We start from the raw sequence: 22569 nt of genomic DNA, 5'->3' as shown, positions 1-22569 counted from the left end.
GAGAAGAAGCTGAGGACCAAAGACAAACGAAAAGGCCACACACTCATAGGAAAGCAGGGTAAGAGGAGAGAGGCTGGCTTTAAAGCTTAATGAATCGCGTTTACCATCCGTGCCACAAAATAAAGACCAATCTCATGAGTAGTAACAAGTGAAGCATGGGATTGCTGTTGTGAGCGACTGACCCGGTGTGCGAGTGAGCTGGATGCTGTTTTTTTTTCCTTTTTTTCTCCTTCATCTTCAGCTGAGAAGATATTACCAGGCCAACAGTATCCTGGCAACCATCAGCCCAGCTCTGCTCTCGGCACGGACCACATGCTGCTCCAGACTCAGTGTGTGTTAATGTGTGCGTGTGTGGCTGTTGTGAGGCTGACACGCACCAACACTTCAGAGAAATCTTTCTTTGCTTTATGCGAGGTTGTGACGTGGATCTCAGCTTGACTTCGCCTTTGTAGTCACCTTGTCAGGCCGAAGATGAGGATCGGTTATTCATATATTCACGGTGTCGGCTCGCTTTGCATCTCTCGGAGCAGGTGGTGGAAAAGTCAGATCGGAGACGAGGTGCGTTTTGGGCCGACGCTCACAGGTTACAGCTGTGACTCAGCACACAGCCGCGTTTAAGCGATTTACCTGCAGATGGAGCAGACACAGAGTACGGCAGGTAGCTGCAGTCCTCGTGTGAAACTGTCTCAGCGACCGGACAGTGTAACCCCATCCCTTCCTCTGTGCTGCAGTGCAACACCCGTTCTTGCTGAGTAACAGGGAAAAGACAGTTGATACATTTAATTTATTTTCTGCAAGATGGCATCTAGAGAACATGCAAATGCCGGCTGTAGCTTATTCTTGAAGCCGGAAACTGATAGACCTCAGCTGTGAGCTAACACAGCACATGCACAAACACAAAGGGCACGGCAGAGGAAGTGAAACTTGGCAGCCGCTTACCTTCTGCTACCAAAGCGAGCAAGAAGCAAGAAGACGATTAAAGGCGACCTGTTATGCTCATTTCCAGCTCCGTGCTTTTACTGTAAGAGCAGATGCATGAGTTAAAAATAATCGTTATTTATCTTATATTGGTTATGAGGACAGATGTCTTGTGATTGGATGCCCCTCCCAGTTAAGGTTTGAACTGGGAGGGGCATCCAATGTTGACATATAAAGGATATCTACTCTCACTCTCAAAGTACTCTCTCGTGCGTTTGGCTAAGTCATGTTTCTTATCAACATTTATGATTTTTAAACTACTCAAAAAATTAAAGGAACACTTTCATTGAAGTGCTGGAATTAAACTTGTGGGATATTGATCTGCTCAGCTTAGTAGCAGAGGGGTTTTAATCAGTTTCAGCTGCTTTGGTGTTGATGAATGAGACAACCCCCAAAACCATTCCTGTTTTGGGGGTTGTTCGTAGCTACTTGTAACATGAGGCATGGTTGGCATCAACATAATACTCCAACTCCTCCAGGATGGCACATCAACACGTGCCATTGCCAAAAGGTTTGTGGTTCCTCCCAGCACAGTCTTAATCAGACCTGATCTGACCAAACAATCCTGAGGGTGGTTCCTGAAGCCAGGTTTGCATTTGCCATAGAATACCAGGATTAGCAGGTCCATCACTGGCGCTCTGTGATTTCCACAGATGAGTGCAGGTTCACCCTGAGCACATGAAATAGACATGAAAGGAAGTGGAGAAGCTGTGGAAAACATAATGCTGCCTTTGACATCATTCAGCATGACCGATTAAGTGGTGGGTCAGTGATGGTCTGGGTAAGCATATCCAACACACAGACCTCTACAGGTTAGGTACTCCCATTAGGTATCAGGATGAAACCCTTACTTCCATTCCCAGACTTTATGCTGGTGCAATGGGTGGTGAATGACAATCTCCAACTTCATGTGGCACGAGTATGGAGGCAGTTCTTGGAGAATGAAGGACCTGACACCCCTGACTGCCCCCCTTGCTGTTATAGGCAAAATGGAGTAATCTGCTCTATAATTTACTTTGATAATTTACTTTGATTTTCAGGGTGTCTTTGAATTCAGCTCTCTGTAGGATGATCATTTTCATTTCCATCAAACAATGTGGGATCCTTTCATGCCTAACACACTACAGAGTCAACATCAGCATAGAAACATCTGATGTGTTTTTTAAGTGTTCACTTAATTTTCTTGAGCGGTGTATATACAAAAATAAGGAGCTTCCTTAACGGCATAACAGGTCCCCTTTAAGGAGGATGACTTTTTTTTTTTTTTTTTTGGTGTTTTTTGCTCTAAACTTCCTGTTTAAGCAGTTTTAACGTTTTAAAAATCATCTTGTTCCACAGTATGTTTTGTGCACGTGTTACTGAAGCTGTGTGTGATTCAGTCAGAGGTAAATCAGCAGCATCATTTCAGACACAGAAATAAAATTCAGCAGGCACATCTGATATTTTCATTGAGATGTTGACAACTTAATGCACCTGTACTTACTAGTAGTTTGGCGCATAGACGCTCCTGTTAGTGTGATTAGTGGCAGAAAAAGAGCCTCACCAGTTGCCAAATTGATCTTAAATGGGCCAGACCAGTAAAACCGTCAAACACCTTGAAATTATTATTTTTTAATTCTATGAAATCATTCTGAAAACCTCTGTATTTCATGGAGAAATAAGCTGAAAAGCCCGAGATTTTATAACGTACCTGTCTGACTACAAATTTTATCTCTTGAGCTTGGATCCTTGGGTTCACGCTCTGGCATCTGGCCCTGTGGTCTGAAGAAGTATCTATAGACTGCTGTATATAAAGAGCATTAGAGGGGAGCAGTCTGCACATGGCAGGCTTTTATTGGGTTACTATAGTAATGTAAATGGATTAAAACCACCGCTCAGCTCGAGCGACTCCCAATGAGTGAGCTAAATGATTCACGGCTGGGTTTGGGCCGTGCTGTAATTGAATACAGCATATGCGTATCGGACACAAACTGCGATCGGTGTCATCTGTGACTGGACGTCCGGCTTCGCTCTGCACATATTGCATAGACAGAAGGATGCAGAGGGGAAAATTAGACAAGTGCAGATGGGTAAGAAACTAAAGTGCGTCTGCTGCGTCCTCCATGTGCCGGTTGTGTATTTTGATGCAGGTTGCCAGATCCAGGGTACTGTATGCATTTTGTTGTTTCCTCCCGTCCAGGTCGCCAGCCATGGGGAACCTCATTAAGGTCCTTGGCAAGGATTTAGAGAACTGTCCACATTTTTTCCTGGACTTTGAAAGTAAGTGGGCGCCAGGGTTGTGTGCGTGTGTCCGTGTGGTTGAATTGTGAGTGTGTGGAGTGGAAGTGTGCGGCGGGGAGGGGGTGGGGCCAGCTGGTGGTGATTTGATGGAGTGTTGTTGAGGGTGTGGTTTGTCATTAACAGACACTCTTTAGTCCCACTCTCCACACGAGGAAACCTGTTTGTTTCATGAACTCGTCAGCCGTCCACAGAAATCAGATATGATAAGAAGCCAATAAACAGAAACAAACCAAACCAACAACCTCAGAGGCTTGACCGTAAAATAGAGAACAGTGACCACAGGTAATTGAAAGCAGCACATGGGGTTTTTGTCTCATAGAAACTCACCTTTTAAAATTAAATCTGTTTCACTGCTCCAGTTTTGAGTCACATATAGGATGCGCAGCTTTCATAAAGCGGATGCAAACACTCCGAGCTGCACCAGTGCTACGCAACCAGCTGTACTTTGCATCAAATTATACCAAACTAGAAACAATCTGTTTTTATTACACAGTAAACAAACACAGTCATATCCTAATTACACTGCAGTTATGGGCTAATTAGAACCTGTGCATAATGTTTCTGGATCCAAAAGTATTAAACCTAATTATATCAGGCTTGGCCTTTATTACAATGGGATGAAACACAGAGCAAGACTTTCACTTCATTTTACCGCACGGTTCTCTTGTAATGTGTTTCATTCACACTCTGGATGGGTCCAATGTTCAGACAACAGAATTATGATAGTTTGGCATTTTAAAAACTCTTGTTTCCTTCTCAATTTTCTTTGTATCAGTTTAGTTTTAGTTAGTTTTCAGAGTGGGCAGGGAGAAAATTGTTTTAACACTTTACAAAGGCCCTCGCAGTACTGCAGACATCACAGGCTCAACAAAGCCTCATCAGGCAAGCTGTTAGTGGTTTATCAATGAGTGTATTCCTGTTTTACAGTTTATTTGTATTTTAAAATAACTGATTTTTTTAATCACCTAGTTTTAGCTTTTAGTTTAGTTTTAGTTAACTATAATAACATTGCCTGACTAGTTTTAGGCCAGTGTTAGGCTGTTGGAGGTAATCCTATAACACCAAGGGCAGCATATTTTATACACGAATGTTTGAGATCAATAAATTGCACATGGAGGCAGAATGCAGGCAAAATGATACGAGCTCACTAACTCAACAGGACTTGAACGCATCAAGATGCATGTGAAGTAGTTATAATGAGCAACAAATGGCCTTGTAATAAAGTAAAAACATGGTCAATAAAGGCCCAGTAAATGTCCTCTGAGTGCAGTGTTTTCAGTGTCAACCAGTACACAGAGTAGAACTGGATACTCCGGATCTGACAGTATATGGAGTTTCTAACTAGATCATAATTAAGGTATTGTGTCTAATCAGAACATTATTCCTAGTGTTTGTCTAATTTGATAAAAGGAAGCACAGCTGATTAAGTGTTATTAATGCAACAAAAAATAAAGTGCACCCCTGCAGTATTTTTTACGTTGTTATCTTTATATTTCATGACTTTATTGCAACTTTTGATTTAAATTTTCTGCACCAGACTCAGGTAGTTTCTTGTATTTGAGTCTTAATGAGTTTCCTGTCTTCCAAAATAAATAAATTCAAACTGTTCTTGCGACAAACTATCTTGAGTTTGAGGCTAGTAGCGCATTCCTGTGACCTTTGATCTTTAAGTTTGATTGCTTTTGGAGTCGGCGCCTCCTCATGAAGGACTATTTTATCTCAGAGGAAAAAGTGAGAGTGGGATTAAAGACGTTCTGCGTCCACGTTGTCACGCTCCACCCAGGACATACTCCCATCATGCCATTCCAACAACGTCCTCTCATCCACCTCGACACCCTCACCTCTCGCACAACGCACACCCACCTACACCTCACAGGCACGCACACGCGCGCACAACCCCTCCCGACACCCATCCCCTCATCACCCACAGACTTCTCCCCTCTCTCTGTTCCAGGGGGCTCATGGGAAACCTCCTGAAAGTGCTGGCTTGCGCCGAACTTGAGCATGGCCCAATAGTTTTCCTTGACTTTGAACGTGAGACCATCCGCTTCTTATTTTTTTGAGTTATCCCTTTCTCTCTGTTGCTTCCCCCCTCCTCCCTTTTATTTTTTGGTCATATCATCCATCTTAGCTGACCATTGTGTCATCTTTAGGTCCTTAGTTACATTTGATTTCCTCCTCAGCTCTCCCCCTCCTCACCCCTCCTCCTTTTCTTTATCTTTTTGATTTCTGCTCTGGGGACCGGCATTTGAAAGGCATCTGGCTTTTTTCTGAAGGGTCTTACTCATGCACGCTGCATCCTATTAGACGCAGACAGATGCACAATAGCAGGGTGGCACTGCAGCGAAAAGAAAATAAATTCATTAATGTTAAAAACTGACAACAATAACACTTTGCTCTCCAAAGCTACAAAGAGCTGAGGAGAAACAGACAGAGAATGCCAGTCCTGTGTGGGTTTCTGTTGCTCGGGGATGACGATGGCTAACAAAAAGTCTATCGTCATCCCTCCACCTCCTCATCTCCTCATCCTCTATTGTACGTCTAATCTATTTGTGAGTGTGAGTGTGCGTTAGGAGAGTGGGACTGATAAAGAGAAGCTGAAGTATGACTGCGATGAAAGGCTAATGATTTCACCTCTGTCCCCTCTTTTCTAATTTACCCAGTCAGTGAAGTATGAACTTTGCAAAGCATCCATCCTAACAAATCTTTTTTTACTTCATTGCTCAGTGTTAAAATCTTTTTGTAGTTCATGTCAATTTATAATTTACTTTGTTAGCAGGCTCGGCATTTAACACAAAGTTCAGTAAGCGAGCTGACATGTTTAGAGGTTTTCTTGAATTGTTGGGTATCTTTGAGATTCAGATTTTTTTGTTCCTCTTTTGATGAGTTTAAAAAACTGTGAAAAAAAAAACAAACTCCAGTGAAGATCTTAACACTGATTATGAATTTTTAAGATGTAGATGTTTTGCACTGTATCCCCAACATGCTCTGCACCTCCTCAAACATCCCCTTCTCCCTTTTAACAGCTGCCTTCCTCCCCCCTCTTTCTTTACCCGCTGTTACAGTGGGAGTGGGAGAGCTCACTGCTGGCGAGAGACGTCAGCCGTCAAATAGGTTGAATTTCCCCTTCGTGTGTCGGGCCTGTGATTCACTTTACTTCAAAAGCGAGTTGGGATGAGTCAGACTCGGGAATGGCAGCTTTGGGAGCGTCCCTCCCCCTCCTCACCCACCCCCCTGTGCCATCTGTGAGCTCTCCTTCTCCACCTGGAGACACACACTCACCTCTGTCACACAGCTTCAAGTTTGGTTTCTCGTTAAACTATTTATAGCTCGGCGCTGATCGCACCTCCCTAACACCCTTTGAAGGATAAGATGCAATTCTGACCACTGACAAAAAGATTATCAGGATGGATGTCTGGACTGAGCTGCTGTCTGTGAAAATCATCAGTCAGCTTGAAGTCATCCTCAGACTGAATTATAGCAACCTCTGTGTCTTAAAACATCTGAGGGAAATGGTTTGAGAATCAGGGAAGATACTGCTCTCGCCGTGGAGCTGTAATCAGCCAACCTCGGAGAGAGAAACAAACTTGCACATTGTAAAAATCCCCCTGGGAGCACGACTAAATACAAAAATCAACAAGTGAAGCTTGAGGTTTATCAGAGTTGTGTAATACTGTGATAATTATGGCCAGATTTCCCATATCCATAATGAGACTTCTGTCACAAACAGTGTGTGCGAATCACTCACTGCACTGTGTATTATAGTTAGGGTCGTCCATTTTATTCAATTATCTAAATTTTGTGTCATTAAATTTATATCGACGACTCCCCGCAGTAATTCCATCCACTTTATATATGCAAAGTAATAAATTAAGTAATTCAGCTCAATTCATTTTAATTTTTATGTTGCTAAATTACAACAACGAATGAACCATAAAAGTGAAGTCGAAACCTTAGACCCTATCCCTGGCTTTTTTCGTTATACTAGCGCATGCTAACACATTTTCTGCTCCGGGTTCATATCATTAACTGTATATTAAAAATGGACATCACAACTGTAATGCAACCAATTGGTTTCTGGACAATAATTTTTTTAACACCTCTAATTTGGCATTTTGGCCGTCAACCTTCTCTGCTGATCAGCTAATACTGACTGCTAGCTAGCTAGCTTAGCTAATGAGGTGCATCTGTTATTTACTCGGGATGCTAATTTGGCTAATTTGGCTAGCAAAAGACAGGGTTAAAACAAAATAAAGAAAACTACACAGCAACGCCTTTTAGTAGAACCAAAAGTGTGGGCTGGATATGAATGAGAAAACTATATGATCACGATGTAGCCTTGCCTGAAGTATACTATGCTGTATTGTTTGAACTACAGCTTACAAAATGAAATCATTCTGTATTAAGGAAGACTTAAATTTGCAACTCAGACCATAAATAGCTCTTTAGCTAATAAACCAAATTAGCAGCAGGATAATTGTCTGTAAAGATCTATAATTGATTCATTTTTTCCAACCAAAGGAGTCCCCCCTGCTGGCCAGTATAAAGAATGCAGGTTTAAGGCAGTTCCAGACTGATACCTGAATATGTCCATCTTTTATATACAACTAATTTAGCTTACAAATATGAGGGCGTTATCAATCACCAGATCTTGGCATAATAACTGGATTTATTACAAATCAATTATGCTATACTTAATTAATACCAAGTAAACATAATGTGTTGTTTACCAGAATAATGAAGGAGGGCATTAGAGAGAATTCACTAATGTTGCACTGCTTGCTGTGCTTATAATGGCAGCTGGTGTGCACTTAGGACAGCAAATATACCTTGATTACTATTTCTCCGCAGGGAAGCAGCGCCTCGGGGTGCAAAAATAATCAGCAGAGCTACCGCATGTAGCGAGCTGCCTGGGCACACTCCCACTCTTTATACCTGAGTCAGAGGCAAAAAAAACCCAAACACATCGCTGACTCAAGAAGAACCCTCCCCATATTGTGTCCCTGTAAGCACTTCATCTGTCCTGCGTGCATACATGAACGAAGCAAAAACTATGACTGGAAAAAAAACTGAGATAAAGACTGAGCATGCCCAGAGGTTTCCCTCTCTGCTGCTTATTTTTTCTCACAATTAAACTTAACTGTCATTAAAAAAAAAATCATTTCACAGACGTGTAAAGGGAAAAGGAGAGTGAGAAAAATCTATAAGACTATTACATCAGTCTGATTCTGCTGTTACACCTGCCCAGGCTTTGATACATTTATGCTGAATGGGCAGTGGACATGAATGGTTGCTTTTACAGCGATTGCAGCCCATCAAAATGCAAAACTCTGTTCCCTGACACGAAGCCGACTTGTTATATGAGTAACCACAAACCTCGCTGTGTGACAGAGCGCTCGATGAGTGTCCTGTTATTGTTCTACCTGTAGGTTGTTTATTGGCCAGATTTTAACCTTAGATATTTACACATGCAATGATTACTCGTTGTCTTTCTAATTCTTTGCTAATCTCAGGTTTCTATCTGGCCTTCTAGGACATCATCATCTAAGCTCCTCACTAATACTCGCTCTCCCTTTCCTCCCTCCTCTCTGTATCCCATCACCTCTGCTCTTGATATTTTCATCCCGTCATGACACTTTCACTTCCCACTCCCCGTCCTTCTTCCCTCCCTGCCCTCACAGATGCCCAGCCCACAGAGGCAGAGACGGCCGTGTGGAACCAGGTCAGCGCCGTGCTGGAGGAGGCTCACGGGATCTTGGCCGAGCTGCAGTCCTACAACGGAGCGGGCCAGGAGATACGAGAAGTGAGCATAAATCAGTCACTGCAGCATGGGGAAAAACTAGCGCTCATGTGTGATGCCAGGGTTGGAATTCTGACGTGCAGTGTGCCGTGCAGCAGGCACCGAATCTAAATCCAAGCAGAAACACCCGAAACATTTCATGCAATATGTCGTTTCCATAAATATAATCAGCTACAAAGCTGGTACACTGGTCCTGATGATCACATGGCACACAATAAACTGTCTTCAGAAACATTAATGAGAACCACTGCTGATAGCTTAGCTGTCAGGATAACTACATTTATAAGTGCTGAATCATTTCCTTTCCTTGCATCCTAACTCTGAGGACACAGATACTGTATGCCGGGGGCTATAGAGAAGATAATGTATTATTAATTCCACAGAGAGAAACTGAAGAGAGTATTATTACCAAACCTGAGTAAAGATAACTAGAAATATATCTTTAGTGATAACATGCAACCAACAGATATCCCGCTCAGCATTGTTTTACACTGAGGCATTTGTGAAATATTAATCTTGACTAAATATGTGTCAGTTTGCACACTTTTCCAGGACAGAAATGGGAACATTTAGATGATTCAAAAAGTCTTCTTTCATATTGTTGGCAAATTGGAGTAAAAGTTATTTTTTTGCAGGAGGGATTTTGGAAATCTGTGTTTATCACTCCATAACAGCCATTAAAAAGTCAATTTTCACTGTGTTTTAGCAATGAAAGGGGCCATAAATTAGGCTTTGAAGGGCTATATGAACAGCTGATTGTGTAAAAACCATCAGGATATAGACAGAACAGTAAAAGTGAGAAGTTTGGTGAATTTAAGAGCTGTTCAAGTGGAGCTTTTTGGCTCAGAGAATTAGAAAAACTCATAGTGCTTTCTTTTTTTAAAAAAAAAATTGGGGATATCTGCTGGCAAAAGAACATGCCGTCACAACAGGATTATATGTCTTTTAAATTCAATAGCATAATTTACAGGAAAACAAATAATGACAGTCATAAGGGCTTATTGTGGAGCTGATATGTATTGATTTGGTGCTGAAAATAGCTCTGAGCAAATGCACCAATTTCCTCTTGTTTAAACAGCTTTAAGCACTGAGTTAGCCTCTGCAAAATGTTTCTGTGCTCTATTTAAAGATTTACACCAAAAGTAGGTGCAAAACGAATACATATATATCCACACAATGCTGACTTTGACAAATTTGATTACATGTAAATTTTACCTCTAATTTGTTTTATAGGAGTACAACGTAGAAGGCACATTGTCTTTAATGAAACTTGAGGAATGACTAATTAAAACTGAATAATAATTTGAAGAAATAAATGCTTGATTTTATACATTTCAGTTACATTTTACCCAAAATAATTATTTAATGTTTATGAGGGCAAATAATTGTTGTTGTTTTGTTTCAGTGTAAAGAAATTGAGAGTGGGGATTAACATGTTTTGATTTGATTTATTTACTGATTGTTATTTGTTGATGCAAAGAAATATACACCATTTACACTTTTTCTTATCATATTGATCAGGTGAGATTATTTGAGGCCAATTTGAGTGTGTGATACTGTGTGTGAGATCACTGGTCAGAAGAAAGGACAGGGAACAAAAAAGATGGCAAGGTTTTTAAAAGTAACATCTGTCTGTGTTACTGGGCTGCAGGCCATCCAGAACCCGGGCGACCTCGCTCTTCAGGAGAAGGCCTGGAACGCAGTGTGCCCTCTGGTGGCCAAGCTGAAGCGGTTCTACGAGTTCTCCCTCCGACTGGGTGAGTGTGGCCGTTGCAGTCTATGAAAGCATTTCAGAGAGTGATGTAACCCCATCTCTGGTGGCCATGTTGGAGCTGAAAGCATCTGTAACATGAACCTAAAATCTAAAGAGACGGCATTTGCTGTCAGCTGCTCATTTATGAGAGAAGCAGGGTTGTCAGCTGGGTGGATGTGCTGCAGTTTAGTAGGTGTAAAAGTGCTGCACGGAGCCAGAAGAAGGCAGGAAAATGAGTGGAGATGAGGTGATGGGTGCACCCCTCAGATTAAAGTCTCTGTCCTCTGTTTATCTCAGTTTGAAGCAGCTGTTTTGGTATTTAGCATCTGTGCTTCATTGGAGTGCACAGGCTAGAGCTGATCGTACTACAGCACTAGCTATTATACTGCTTTTTCTTTTGTTGTTTTTTTAAATTGGCATCTTTTCAGCAGTTTCAGGATGTGATAATGCAGTCAAAAGTGTCCACGCCGCATATGTTTCATTAAACAGGAAGGAGGTCCGTTTAAAGTGATATAAACGGGCCTCGGCATTGCTGAGAGCTCCATCAGCATTGTGCCTTTCCAGGCTTGACAGCATTCCTCAACAAACACACACACACTCACATTCATACTCCATGATGTCCTCTCAGCCATCTCTGCAGCATCCTGACCCAGCAGCAGCCAGGCAGCCGTTGCTACGGAAACAGTGGTCCACAGTGGTCCAGCGCGGAGAGAAAGAGAGAGAGTAGAGAGAGGAGTATGAGCAGAGAAATAGAGTTCAGCTGCCGCCTCTGCGCTGCCTTCCAATAATACTTTCAGTCTCAGGGACATTGTGTTCTCAGATTACCATACAATGGGAGCTGGCCAATAATTGATGATAATGTCTGGCGGCTAATGTAGCTATGAGATTCAGTACAATAGAGATCACATACTTCCATCGTGCTGAAGAGAAAGGGTGGTAGTATGTCTCAGCACCACCTTTTGCTTTATAGTTATTTGATCAAAGGGGGCAGTAAGGGGTGGAGAGGTCCAGTTTAACATTAACAGCTGCTGCATCTCTATAAGCTGTCAGAGGATGGAGATCGTGCACTCTGTGCTCTCGGCAGGAGCGAGACTGGGGTATCTGCCCAGGGCCTCAGATGAAACAATTGCATGTTGTATTTATAGAAGGCACTCATGCATTTTTAATGCAGAGGAAGGGATGGAGCCCCAGGAGCTTTTGCTTCTGAGGCATCAACACCACTGTACATACAGCCTCTGGAGTCCGGCTATGGAGTGTGATTTGTTGCAGACTTCGTTTAACATCATGGATGACACGGGTGGGATAACCATGGCCACTGCAGTCACAGCCACACTCAGGCTGTGTGAGCAGCTGTTGCTTGATCTGTGAACATGCAACATGCAGTCTGTGTTTTAGCAAGGAGCGCTCTGTTAAGCCTGTGGTCACTGAGGGCAAATAAAATCCTGCTGAGCTGCAGAGCCTTAATGAAAGTGAAACTAACAAGACAATAGCAAGGAGAGCGTGCAAGTGGGTATTTTGGATTTCATGCTAAGCAGAAAAACATTAATCGTGTTCACCGTCACGACCGATGTCTGTTTACCAGTTCAGGGAGGTACCACTGCATTTGCTTCCAAAAAAATAAATACATAAAATGTTGGACTGATCTGCCTCTAATCATCTCACTCACGACCTACAAACTGAAACTGCTCCCCGAGAGCTCTGCCTCGAAGTGTAGCTAAATATGCAACATTAAAAATGCAACAGACATGCTGTTTCAAATCCCGTGGCTCCATTGACTGTATATAAAAGATGGAAATTGCCACTGTGACGAAACCTGTTGGTTTGTTGAATTCAATTTTGGAACTTTATGCAAAGAGTAAAAGTATGGAACATAAAATTTCTTGCATGTCCTCTTAGGTCACGAGACTGCAAATAGTATAGATCTGTCAAATTGTGTATAGCATATAGTGTTTGTGGGAGCCACAAGTGGCCTGTCTGCCGAACCGCAGTCTTCAAACGTTCTTTCTGCTGTGATAAAGCCATTTTGGTGTTTATACCGTGATAAACTTGACCTCTCGTCCCAGGTGCCCACGCTGAGCTGTTGCATAAAGAAATAAAGAAATTCTTTCCTTTGCTGTCAAAAACGATTTCAGTGTAGAGGCAGCAGTCCTTTACTAAATTTACACCTTTGTGCATCCTAACGGGACACACATCAGAGAAAGACTTTTAAGGCTCATGCAAAATGTAGAAGACACGCTGGTAATGATTTCCTTTTAGGAAAGCAGCTTTTCCGTTCGCATACTTTCACTTCCTCTGAAGCTTTATTTCTCAGACCAACCGTTTGGCTCCAATTCTAACTTTCTGGACATCTGAATAATACAATGATACAGAGAAAACATCCAACAATCAAACAACCCCCCTTTGAGCAAGCACTTGGCGAAAGTGGGAAGGAAAAACTCCCTTTTAACAGGAAGAAACCTCTAGAAAAACGAGGCTCAGGGAGGGGCGGCCATGTGGTGTGACTGGTTGGGATTGAGGGGAGGTAGATAAGACAAAAGACACGTTGTGGAAGAGAGCCAGAGATTGATGACAACGATGATTAAATGTATGTATTTTAGAGAAAGAAAAAAGAAGAAACACTCAGATCCTGGCTAGATTAGAGAGGATTACACAAGTCTGACCAAACTAAGATAAAAGAGGCAATTTCTGACTTGGATCCATTTGCAGAGAACGCCTTGCGCAGCCTGCTGGAGGCGCTGACGAGCCCGCCGTATGCTCCCATGCAGCACCTGGAGAGAGAGCAGGCCTTGGCCAAGCAGTTTGCCGAGATCCTCCATTTCACCCTCAGCTTCGATGAACTAAAGGTGAAGGAAATCTTTGTTGTTGTTGTTGTTGTTGTTCTAATTACAGCCCTCAGACGCTGACCTTTACTGTACTGAAACATCAATACGGTCGTTGAGCAGCCTTTGTGAAACTAAATGCCACCTTCCCTCTCTCCGTGCAGATGACAAATCCAGCCATTCAGAATGACTTCAGCTACTACAGGAGGACCATAAGCAGGAACAGGCTGAACAACCAGCAGGTGAGGCAGGCCTGGCTCCGGCTGTTTGCACTGCATACATGATCAAATGGTTCAGCGCGGCTTCAGTTCCCCTCTTTAATCATTAATGAAGTGGGGGTGTCCGTTTCCTCCCAACGACGCAAAGACGTGTACAATCAATATTTCATCTAACTTTCGAGTTATACAAATTAACACCAGGGTCGCCTCCATCGTTACGCTCTCCTTTCACCAGCTGTGTGACATGACTATCGGATCGTCTGAAAACAAACGTTTGTTTTAAGCGTGACATCTGTTTTGTTTCGGCGCGCAGCTGGAAGCGGAGAACGAGGTTAACAACGAGATGGCAAACAGGATGTCGCTGTTCTACGCCGAAGCAACACCAATGCTGAAGACTCTGAGTAACGCCACCACCAAGTTTGTCTCCGAGGTACACGTCATCCACTCACTGCTTACATGTGTTTATGGCTTAGTCCACATTTCCAAGAACAACATTCCAATCAATAATAATGAATAAAGTAGTGGTGACACAATACATCCTCAACAATGAGTAAAAGACCAAAAGTATTCAATGCAGACAAGGTTTCTGGTAGTATTACCCCATTTTTTGGATAAAAGTAAAATGTAGCTCTTTGGAGGATAATTCTACCAGCTGTCTTTGAGCAAAGAAAACTGAACCTCGTCTCATGTTACTAATAATAATGAAATGAGTACGAGTGCAAACATAAGGGTAATTCAGTGAGTGAATCTGATCAGCATCATCTCTTTAAATTTAACTTGATGTCTTTAGTGTAACCTAACACTGACCAGGAACACCACAGCTGCTCTGCACCAGCCAACCATGTCAACACAGCACTGTAGACCAGGGGTAGGCAACTCCAGGCCTCGAGTGCCGGTGTCCTGCAGATTTTAGATGACTCCTTGATCGAACACAGCTGATTTAAATGGCTAAATTACTTCCTCGACATGTCTTGAAGGGCTGTATCCCAATTCAGGGTCTGCAGCCTCAAAGTACGCAGCCTCAACGATCCTCAAGGGCCGCGTACTTAAAGACCGCTAAGGCCGGAAGTGCGAGGCTTGTGAAATGGGACGGTGTAGCCTCCATTGCGCTGCCCAGGTTGCCAAGCAACCATGATACTAACAGCTGGAAACGTTTCATACAGCTTTGTTTGACAGAAATGAAGGAGAAAATCTTTTGTTCATTTGTTTGTTTGTTTCTACATGAGCTTTGATCATTCTCTGTAAGATTAAGCTCAGCTATTGAACGGCGTATATTTTAAAGTAAAGGCTTTAAAACCAAGTTAGTACAAACGTCACTAATGTCACATAACTTTGCCGACATGTGGCCAACAGTAATGTTTTAATGTTCTTCGTTATTAAACATTTGCACATAAATAAGTGACATAATATTCAGTACTTACTTAAAGTTTACTCTTCGGGCGCCCCTCATCCACCGTTTTTTTTTCGGCAAAATTATCCACACCCACCGCTGTGCTATGCATTCTGGGATATGTTGGGCCACGAAGTCTACACCGGCACGTCCTTAAAATTCAGGAAAATGAAGGACGCATTTGAGGGCCGCATTTCGAGCAGCCTTCGAATTGGGACAGCCTTAGTCGCGTCGCGGTGACGTAATCGGCCTTAAAATGCGGCCTTTAAGTTCTCCAGAGGCCTGGTAATCAACTAATCATTTGATTCAGGTGTGTTGACCCAGGGTGAGATCTAAAACCTGCAGGACACCGGCCCTCGAGGCCTGGAGTTGCCCACCCCTGCTGTAGACTAACCACTTTAGCAAGCTTCTTGAATTCTCCTGTATTAATTTGCAGTGAAACTTTCATATATGACAGTAAGCAGGCCCCAGCTGATGGGGGATAGAGCTGCTCTAAGTGTGGGACGACCAAGCAAAAAACACAAAAATAAAATAATGATTTTTATTTAGAGAAATTAAAGAAACAAGAGTACCAGATGTCTCCTGCTAACCTGAGAGCAAATGAAAGGACTGGGTTGTTAACTGCTTTGGGGTTCTGAAGAGGGGCTAACCCAAGTTACAATGACCAGTATAAAAGGGAGTCCTGTTTCCCTCACTGTGGGGGTCTTAGTCGTAGACGTGGTCATTGTCAAGACATTTGGGTGTAACTAAGTAAAGTAGAGTCTGTCAGCACAGAACTGAAGCTCAATAAAGCGAATAGAAGAACAGAGCCCTCTCTGAATTACTGTGTGTGTCTGTGTACAGTCTGTTTTTGCTGTGCTTGTAAGAAAAAAAACAAAACCATATACTTCCATAGTACACTTGAGTCTTCACCTCAGGCGGCCATGTTGAACTGCTGTGTGAAACATCCGCCTTCTCCTGTCAAAACACAGTTTTACGGGCGAGGCAGCAGCCTCTTGCTAACTTTACACCTCGATGCATCCTGATGGGCCGCACGCCACACGGAGAAAGACTTCAGAGGTTCGTGCGATATGTAGAGGGCACGCTGGTGATGAACGCCTTCCAGCATAGCAGCTGCACAGTCCTCATGCTTTTTGCCCTGCTTTGTCGCCGCCTTGTGGCAGAACATTTTGGCGCAGGCAGTGCAGTAAAGTGTAGAGGACTTTCTCACATTGTCCGCTCATCCAAATGGAAGCCATTTTTACATCTTCTTTCATTTCCCTTTTGTCTTTCATCAGAATAAGACCTTGCCCATAGAGGACACCACAGACTGCCTGAGCACCATGGCCTGCGTGTGTCGCGTCATGCTGGAGACTCCGTAAGTGCTTCTTGTCTCCCCATCTTCTTTCGCTCAGTCCATCTCCTTGAATGTCAGAATCCTAAATTCAAATTAACAGGCTCTTTCACTGTGCCTGAGTCCTTCATGCTAAATATAAAATGTTTAATCTTTATTCTGTGTGTCTTTGTGTGAAGAAACTCTCATCTATAACTTGTTCACTGGTATTTGGTGGACACCCCCAACCCCCGCCGTGCCCTCTGTTAAACAGAGCAAATATTAACTCCCGTTTTTGTCCCAGGGAGTACCGCTGTCGGTTCACCAACACAGACACTATGCTGTTCTGCATGAGGGTGATGGTGGGCGTCATCATCCTGTATGACCACGTTCACCCCGTCGGGGCTTTCGCCAAGACCTCCAAAATTGATGTGAGTACAGCAAATACTCGCATACTTTGAAAATAATGGCCCTCTGTTGCATGTGTAAAGCAAAGAAGGTTAATCTAGTGTAGCTGAGGGGTATTGCTAAGCCAACAGTTTGGTTAGGCTGGTCATCAATCACAAAGCTTTAGTTGACCGGTTGCATTCATTTCAATCTCCATATTTTTATTATTGAGCTCCACCAGAGAAGATCTGCACGACTCAAAGCTCAGAATAATCTTTTTATCTCATAACAGCTCAGATTATCTGCTCTCTGGAGCACGTTTGTAAAGAAGTGTGATGAGTGTTGAGTAACAGACCTAGAAAAAAATGAAAATATTTAAATTTTGCATTAGATGGATGGAGTTGTTAATAGCTGGGTATTGTGAGCATGAATGTAATGTGGGCTTTGTTATGATTGATGCAAATCCATTAGCTTTAAATCCCCAAGTTTCATACCAAGATGAATGCCTCTCTTAAATGTTTTTGTCTTTTTCTATCCATTTATTACCAGGACAAACTAATAATAAGGAATTACAAATAGACGAGCACAGAACTGATACACGCTGTCCTTTATCAGTGACCCACATCTTCAGCTTCAGTTAATTGACGTTGGTGGGCATTTGTTCATGCACAGCTCTCTTTAACTCCTGTTGCACTTTGATTGCAGCACATTTTCTTTTTCAGCCATTTTGTTGTGGAGTTGCTGCTGTGCTCTGGAACCAGCTGTTTTGACAGATGGCCTCACATTTGACTGTAAAGTACTTCAATATACAGAGGAGCTCATGGTTGACTTAATGACAGCAAGGTGTCATTAAGGGCTGCAAAACAAGCCCAAGTCATCACCCCTCCACCACTGTTCTTGACAGTTGGTTATGGGGTGTTTGTAGTGATATGCAACGTTTGGTTTTCTCCTTTCTGCGCATTACGTGGTGCTCTCCACCAAAGTAGAGATATCAAGCATCTCCACTTTGGCCCTGTCTGTCCAAAGGGCATTGTTCCAGAAGTCTTGTGGTTTATTTGGATGCAACTTTGCAAACACAAGACATGCTGAGAGCAAAAGCTTTCTCATGGCAAACCTTCCAGTCAAGCCGTACATGTTTAATCTTTTTCTAACTGTACTGAATTTTAATGAATGCTAAAATTTAACATTCTAGCCGAGGCCTGTAGAGTCTGAGTTGTCAGTCTCAGTTTCATTTATTTGCTGCATTTCATTATAGTTCATCTAAGTGTGTTTACAATACATAAAAAAAACACCAAATCCTGTGTAGGTTTAAGATGAAAATAAAAGCTAACACACACACACACACACAGTTATTAACTGCAAGCCTGCGAGAACTTAGTCTGTTTTTAAATGCAAGGATTTGACTGACCTCACATCAGCAGGACAAGATGTTCTGGGGAGCTAAAAGGTTCATGAGAAGGAATTCAAAGGTAATTCTGTATTTAACTGGGAACACGTGAAGTCACTTCAATAATGGGATAACATGTTCACATTTCTATGTACATGTTAGGAGTCCAGACAAGTTAAAGTTGTCCTACTGATGATTCTGATAATCCTGGTAATCGAACCTGCTCGTGCTCGATATGAAAGCATGGATCAGTTTCCCAGAGTTGGTTTGAGAATTTTTACCTTGCGAGATATTAAGTTCCTGAATATGATACAAAAAGCTGTGATCACTGTCCAAAAACGATGCCATGGTTCATGGTTCCTGACCTGCTCACCGAGTTTCAGAGAAAGGGATGATGTATTAAGACGTAGCTCTCGGGTTTCTGTGCAGTTTCTCTGGGCACAGGATGGTCTGATCTGGGGTGAATTTAGCTTTTATAGAGGTGTTCATACTTCCTGTTGATCAGTTAGTCAAGTGCATTTGATTGGCGGCGCCTAGCTGCTACTTGCCCTCGTAACTCCTGTGAAAGCAGTGAGGGTGTACTGAGACAGGAGGCTCTTGACAACATTTCATAAATGTGTGCACGTGAGTTTGGGTTTTTTGCAGCAGCAGTACCAGGACATGATGTGATGTGAGCCCGCTGACCTTTCTCTAATGCCCTGTGTTGTCTTTGTGGTGGGCAGATGAAGGGCTGCATCAAGGTGCTGAAAGAGCAACCGTCTAACAGTGTGGAGGGACTCCTGAACGCACTGAGGTGAGTATGAATGTAGAAGAGTAGAAAGGTACAAATCTCCTTCTCCTTCCTTGCTCTGAATAAATGTGAATGTGACAAGAATGTGCTTCTGCTTCTTCAGATACACGACACGGCATCTACACGATGACAGCACCTCCAAACAAATCAGGGCCCTCCTGCAGTGAAACAAAGAAGAAAAAGAAGCTACCAGGAGAGGAGGAGGAGGGGAAACGAAGGAGCGCACTTGAAGGAGGAGGAAACAAACGCTGATAAACCTGTTTGTTTACAACGAACAAAGAGAAAAATCATCTCCGGGGTTAAGTGCGACCTGATGACAATAAGAAGAGGAAAATAATTATATATATTGTCAGCTGTCCATCATTCTGTCTCTCATTTTGTAAAGTAAGAAAAGAAGAAAAAAAAAGAAGCCAGAAAAGAAGATATAGATATATATTAAGAAAAGTGAAACACTGAGCAGCAGGTGAAGAATAGGTAGGATTAAAGAGGAAGCTATATTGGAAGATTTAAGGTCAGAACCAACTGAAAGTGTACGAAACAAAAAAAAGGAAGAAAAAAAAAAAGAGGGTTAATGTTCCAGAAGTAGTCTGACGAGTATTTTTGCACACACTTTGAAAACATCTCCTTCCCCAATGAAATCTGATCCCAAACTGGTTCCCATTGCTTGAACTGGAGGGGCTCTCCTTCAGCTGCACTGGTCTCCACCGACGGGTGAATCATAAAGCAATGTGATGGATACACTCCGGAGATTTGCTTTTACCCGTTTCACTTTCTTTCTGGTGCAGCTGGAGGAAAGCAGGCAGGCGGAGACGGGACGCCTCTGTTTTTGCCCCGATTTCTTCCTCATCATCCATCTATCAAGTAAATGCTTTTTTTTTTTCATTTAAATTTCTCCTCATCACCAACAAAAATGTAAAAAATAAATAAATAAATAAAGATCCGCCCGTATCGTGTGCCCCGATGCCGTTTATGTTCCTGCACACAAAAACCATCTTGCCAGCTGTCTGGCTTTACTTGAACTACGTCCTTCACTCTCTCCATGGTGCTAATGTGGTTTATCGCAGCTTCTTATCTGATATCGTTTGGCTGTGATGTGGGACATACAGTGATTTTGTCATCCTCTTCTTTTGTGCACAAGTTAGCCACGATGGCGAGTGAGCCTTCAGCATCTCGGTGCGTAAAAAAAGGGGGGTCAAATCTGAGAGGGCGTTTTTAGGGAAACCACAGCACACTTTTAGTTCTTCACCCAGTGCCAAAGCTTATTCTGTTATTACATCGCACGTGAGTCAGGCTCGAGGGTTTGACGGTATTATTATATCACTCATCTTTCTTTTCTTTTTGTAAAAGAGGATTAAAAAGCCGAGACACGCGTGAAAAACAAGTGGGAAGGTGGTCCGATTTACATACATTTTAAGGGCGATCTGAGTGTTCCGGTGTAAATACGTGAAGCTTTTCACAGCGGGCATCCACACGTTCCCCGTTGGGGAATATGAAAAAACCACCATCACGAACTCACACATAAAAACTCGAGTGCTTTCTTTTAGAGCGAGGTTTAAAAAGTCATCAATAAGTGGGAAATAAAAATGAAACTAAAAATGATCCAAAAGGAGATTCAAAAGAAGTGCTGTAATGTCTAGAGCCCTTAGTCTTATTTAATTTGATCTTATAATATATTTTCTATACAGGGGTATGTGCGCGAGCATATTCTGTATAAATACATAGATGGCATGTTGCAAAAGTTCTGACAGAAATGTGTAAATAAGGTGTTTTTATTCATTTTTAATCGTTCAGTGACGCTGAAATTGGGTATGTGTTGTCTCTCAGAATTACCATGCGTTTGGCTTGGACCATCGGACTTGCCGTAGTCATAGGTTTCAGAAATTCAGCTTCATTAATGGCGAATGAACCGGAGGGAGGGGAGGGACGCTAAGTGGGGAGGGGGCCGGGGCTGTCCATTTGCTTGTTATTTTGTATATTTTGTGCAACAATAAACTTGTCATTTATTACATTCAACAACAGCCGTCTTGTGTCTGTTCAGTCATGTGTAGGAGTAATGGTGCTGGGGGTGTGATGTCAAAAACCGCAGGTGAAAATCACATTTTTCTAAAACAGGGCTGTCAAACATAAGGCCCGCGGGCCAGAATCGGTCCGGCAAAAGCTCCAATCTGACCCATTAAACAGAAGATTGGAAAATGTAAAGAAGGATGTAAATTCAAAAATTTTTACTGTACTTTTAAGTTTTACGTATTTTCCACTTCCCCCTTTGCTAGTCGTACTGCATCACACCAAACTAAATAAGTAAAAGATAAACAATGAAATGACAGAAAGTTCCTGTTTTTTCACCACTATAGAAATGTAGGGTTTTTATCACGAGCTTGCTGTAAAAACAAACAAAAGAAGAAGAGGACATCATGTCAATTAAGAAAACAAATGTCCAATTTATAATTTAGGTACATTCTGTATGATGAATTAACAGAACGTTTTCTGTCATTTTAAACATCTTTTTCTTACAATTTAATCCCAAAGCAGCATTTCTTTCGCATGTAGAAAAACTGAGATATGTTGCTGAAATTGCACTTCTTTTTTATATATATATATATATATATATTTAAAATGTGTAGACTTCTTCACACTGACAGGAAGAGAAGCTTCACTGCTCCAGCCTACTTAAGATCAAAGCGGCCTGTACTCTGCCCACAATGTAAAATAAATGCGACGTCCCTGCTCTAAGGTAAACTCTCAGAGTAACAGTGGTGTAGTCTGAAAATATGCAGCTTTAAATTACAGGAAATATTTGACTGTAAAGCAATTAAATGATTATATTCAAAGTCATTACAAATTTGGAATAAATCATAAAGTGTTAGTTACTTTTCAGTGTTTCTTTTGGTTTAACTCAGTCCAATGAAGACACGTAGTTACATGTGTGAGTGTTTAATGTAAAGAAACAGTTTCACAGTGTGTAATGTTGCGTAGGTCACAGTGGTTTTGCAATAGTACCCACAGTGGGAGGGCAGGTGACTTTAATGGTGCAGGAATTGGTCTGTAACTGCAGGATGTAAACTCCAAATTTTGAAAAAGAATGTAAAACATTATTTTCTTTAACTAGAATTATTTGCCATCAATCCCCATAAATCTGTTAAAAAACTCTCAGAGTCAAGCTACTGCTCCTCCCAATTGAAAGGAGTTGGGTGAGGCGTTTCAGGCGTGTCCTACGCCGAGGAGGCCCTGCGCCAGACCCAGGACACGCTGGAGGTTACATCTCCTGGTTGGCTTGGAAAAGCCTCAGTGTCTCCCTGGAAGAGCTGGAGGAGCAGAAACTGGATGGACTGATAAAGAACACAGTCCACTGCATAAAAAATATAAAAATGTTAAAACTGGATTTAAACATTTTAAATAAACCAATAAAATTTTTATTTTCATGACTAAAACAATCCACTGTTGCAGGCTGCAAGAAT

At 42.2% G+C, this 22569-nt stretch overlaps 1 protein-coding gene across 3 annotated transcripts in view; it reads left to right on the top strand.

Annotated features, from left to right (window-relative positions):
* Positions 1 to 21130, top strand: part of fam49al (family with sequence similarity 49 member A, like) — a 40677-nt gene extending 19547 nt beyond the window's left edge. The window contains exons 1-11 of one of the 3 annotated variants that reach the window (XM_087834588.1): positions 3158 to 3237; positions 5213 to 5292; positions 8940 to 9061; positions 10710 to 10815; positions 13518 to 13654; positions 13795 to 13872; positions 14162 to 14278; positions 16516 to 16595; positions 16855 to 16981; positions 19047 to 19117; positions 19218 to 21130. In XM_087834588.1, coding sequence (XP_087690714.1) covers positions 5220 to 5292; positions 8940 to 9061; positions 10710 to 10815; positions 13518 to 13654; positions 13795 to 13872; positions 14162 to 14278; positions 16516 to 16595; positions 16855 to 16981; positions 19047 to 19117; positions 19218 to 19281 — 975 coding nt within the window. In that variant the 5' untranslated portion in view covers positions 3158 to 3237; positions 5213 to 5219 and the 3' untranslated portion in view covers positions 19282 to 21130. Of the gene's footprint in view, positions 1 to 3157; positions 3238 to 5212; positions 5293 to 8939; positions 9062 to 10709; positions 10816 to 13517; positions 13655 to 13794; positions 13873 to 14161; positions 14279 to 16515; positions 16596 to 16854; positions 16982 to 19046; positions 19118 to 19217 lie in introns of those variants that run through there. The other 2 variants (XM_006795207.3, XM_006795208.3) reach the window with 2 other exon arrangements.
* Positions 21131 to 22569: the final 1439 nt, after the last annotated feature.

Source organism: Neolamprologus brichardi, chromosome 22 (assembly GCF_056152115.1).
Source record: "Neolamprologus brichardi isolate AB-2024 chromosome 22, ASM5615211v1, whole genome shotgun sequence".
NCBI classification, from domain to species: domain Eukaryota; kingdom Metazoa; phylum Chordata; class Actinopteri; order Cichliformes; family Cichlidae; genus Neolamprologus; species Neolamprologus brichardi.
The sequence above is the reverse complement of the archived record's forward strand: the minus strand, read 5'-3'. Positions and strand labels throughout refer to the sequence as shown.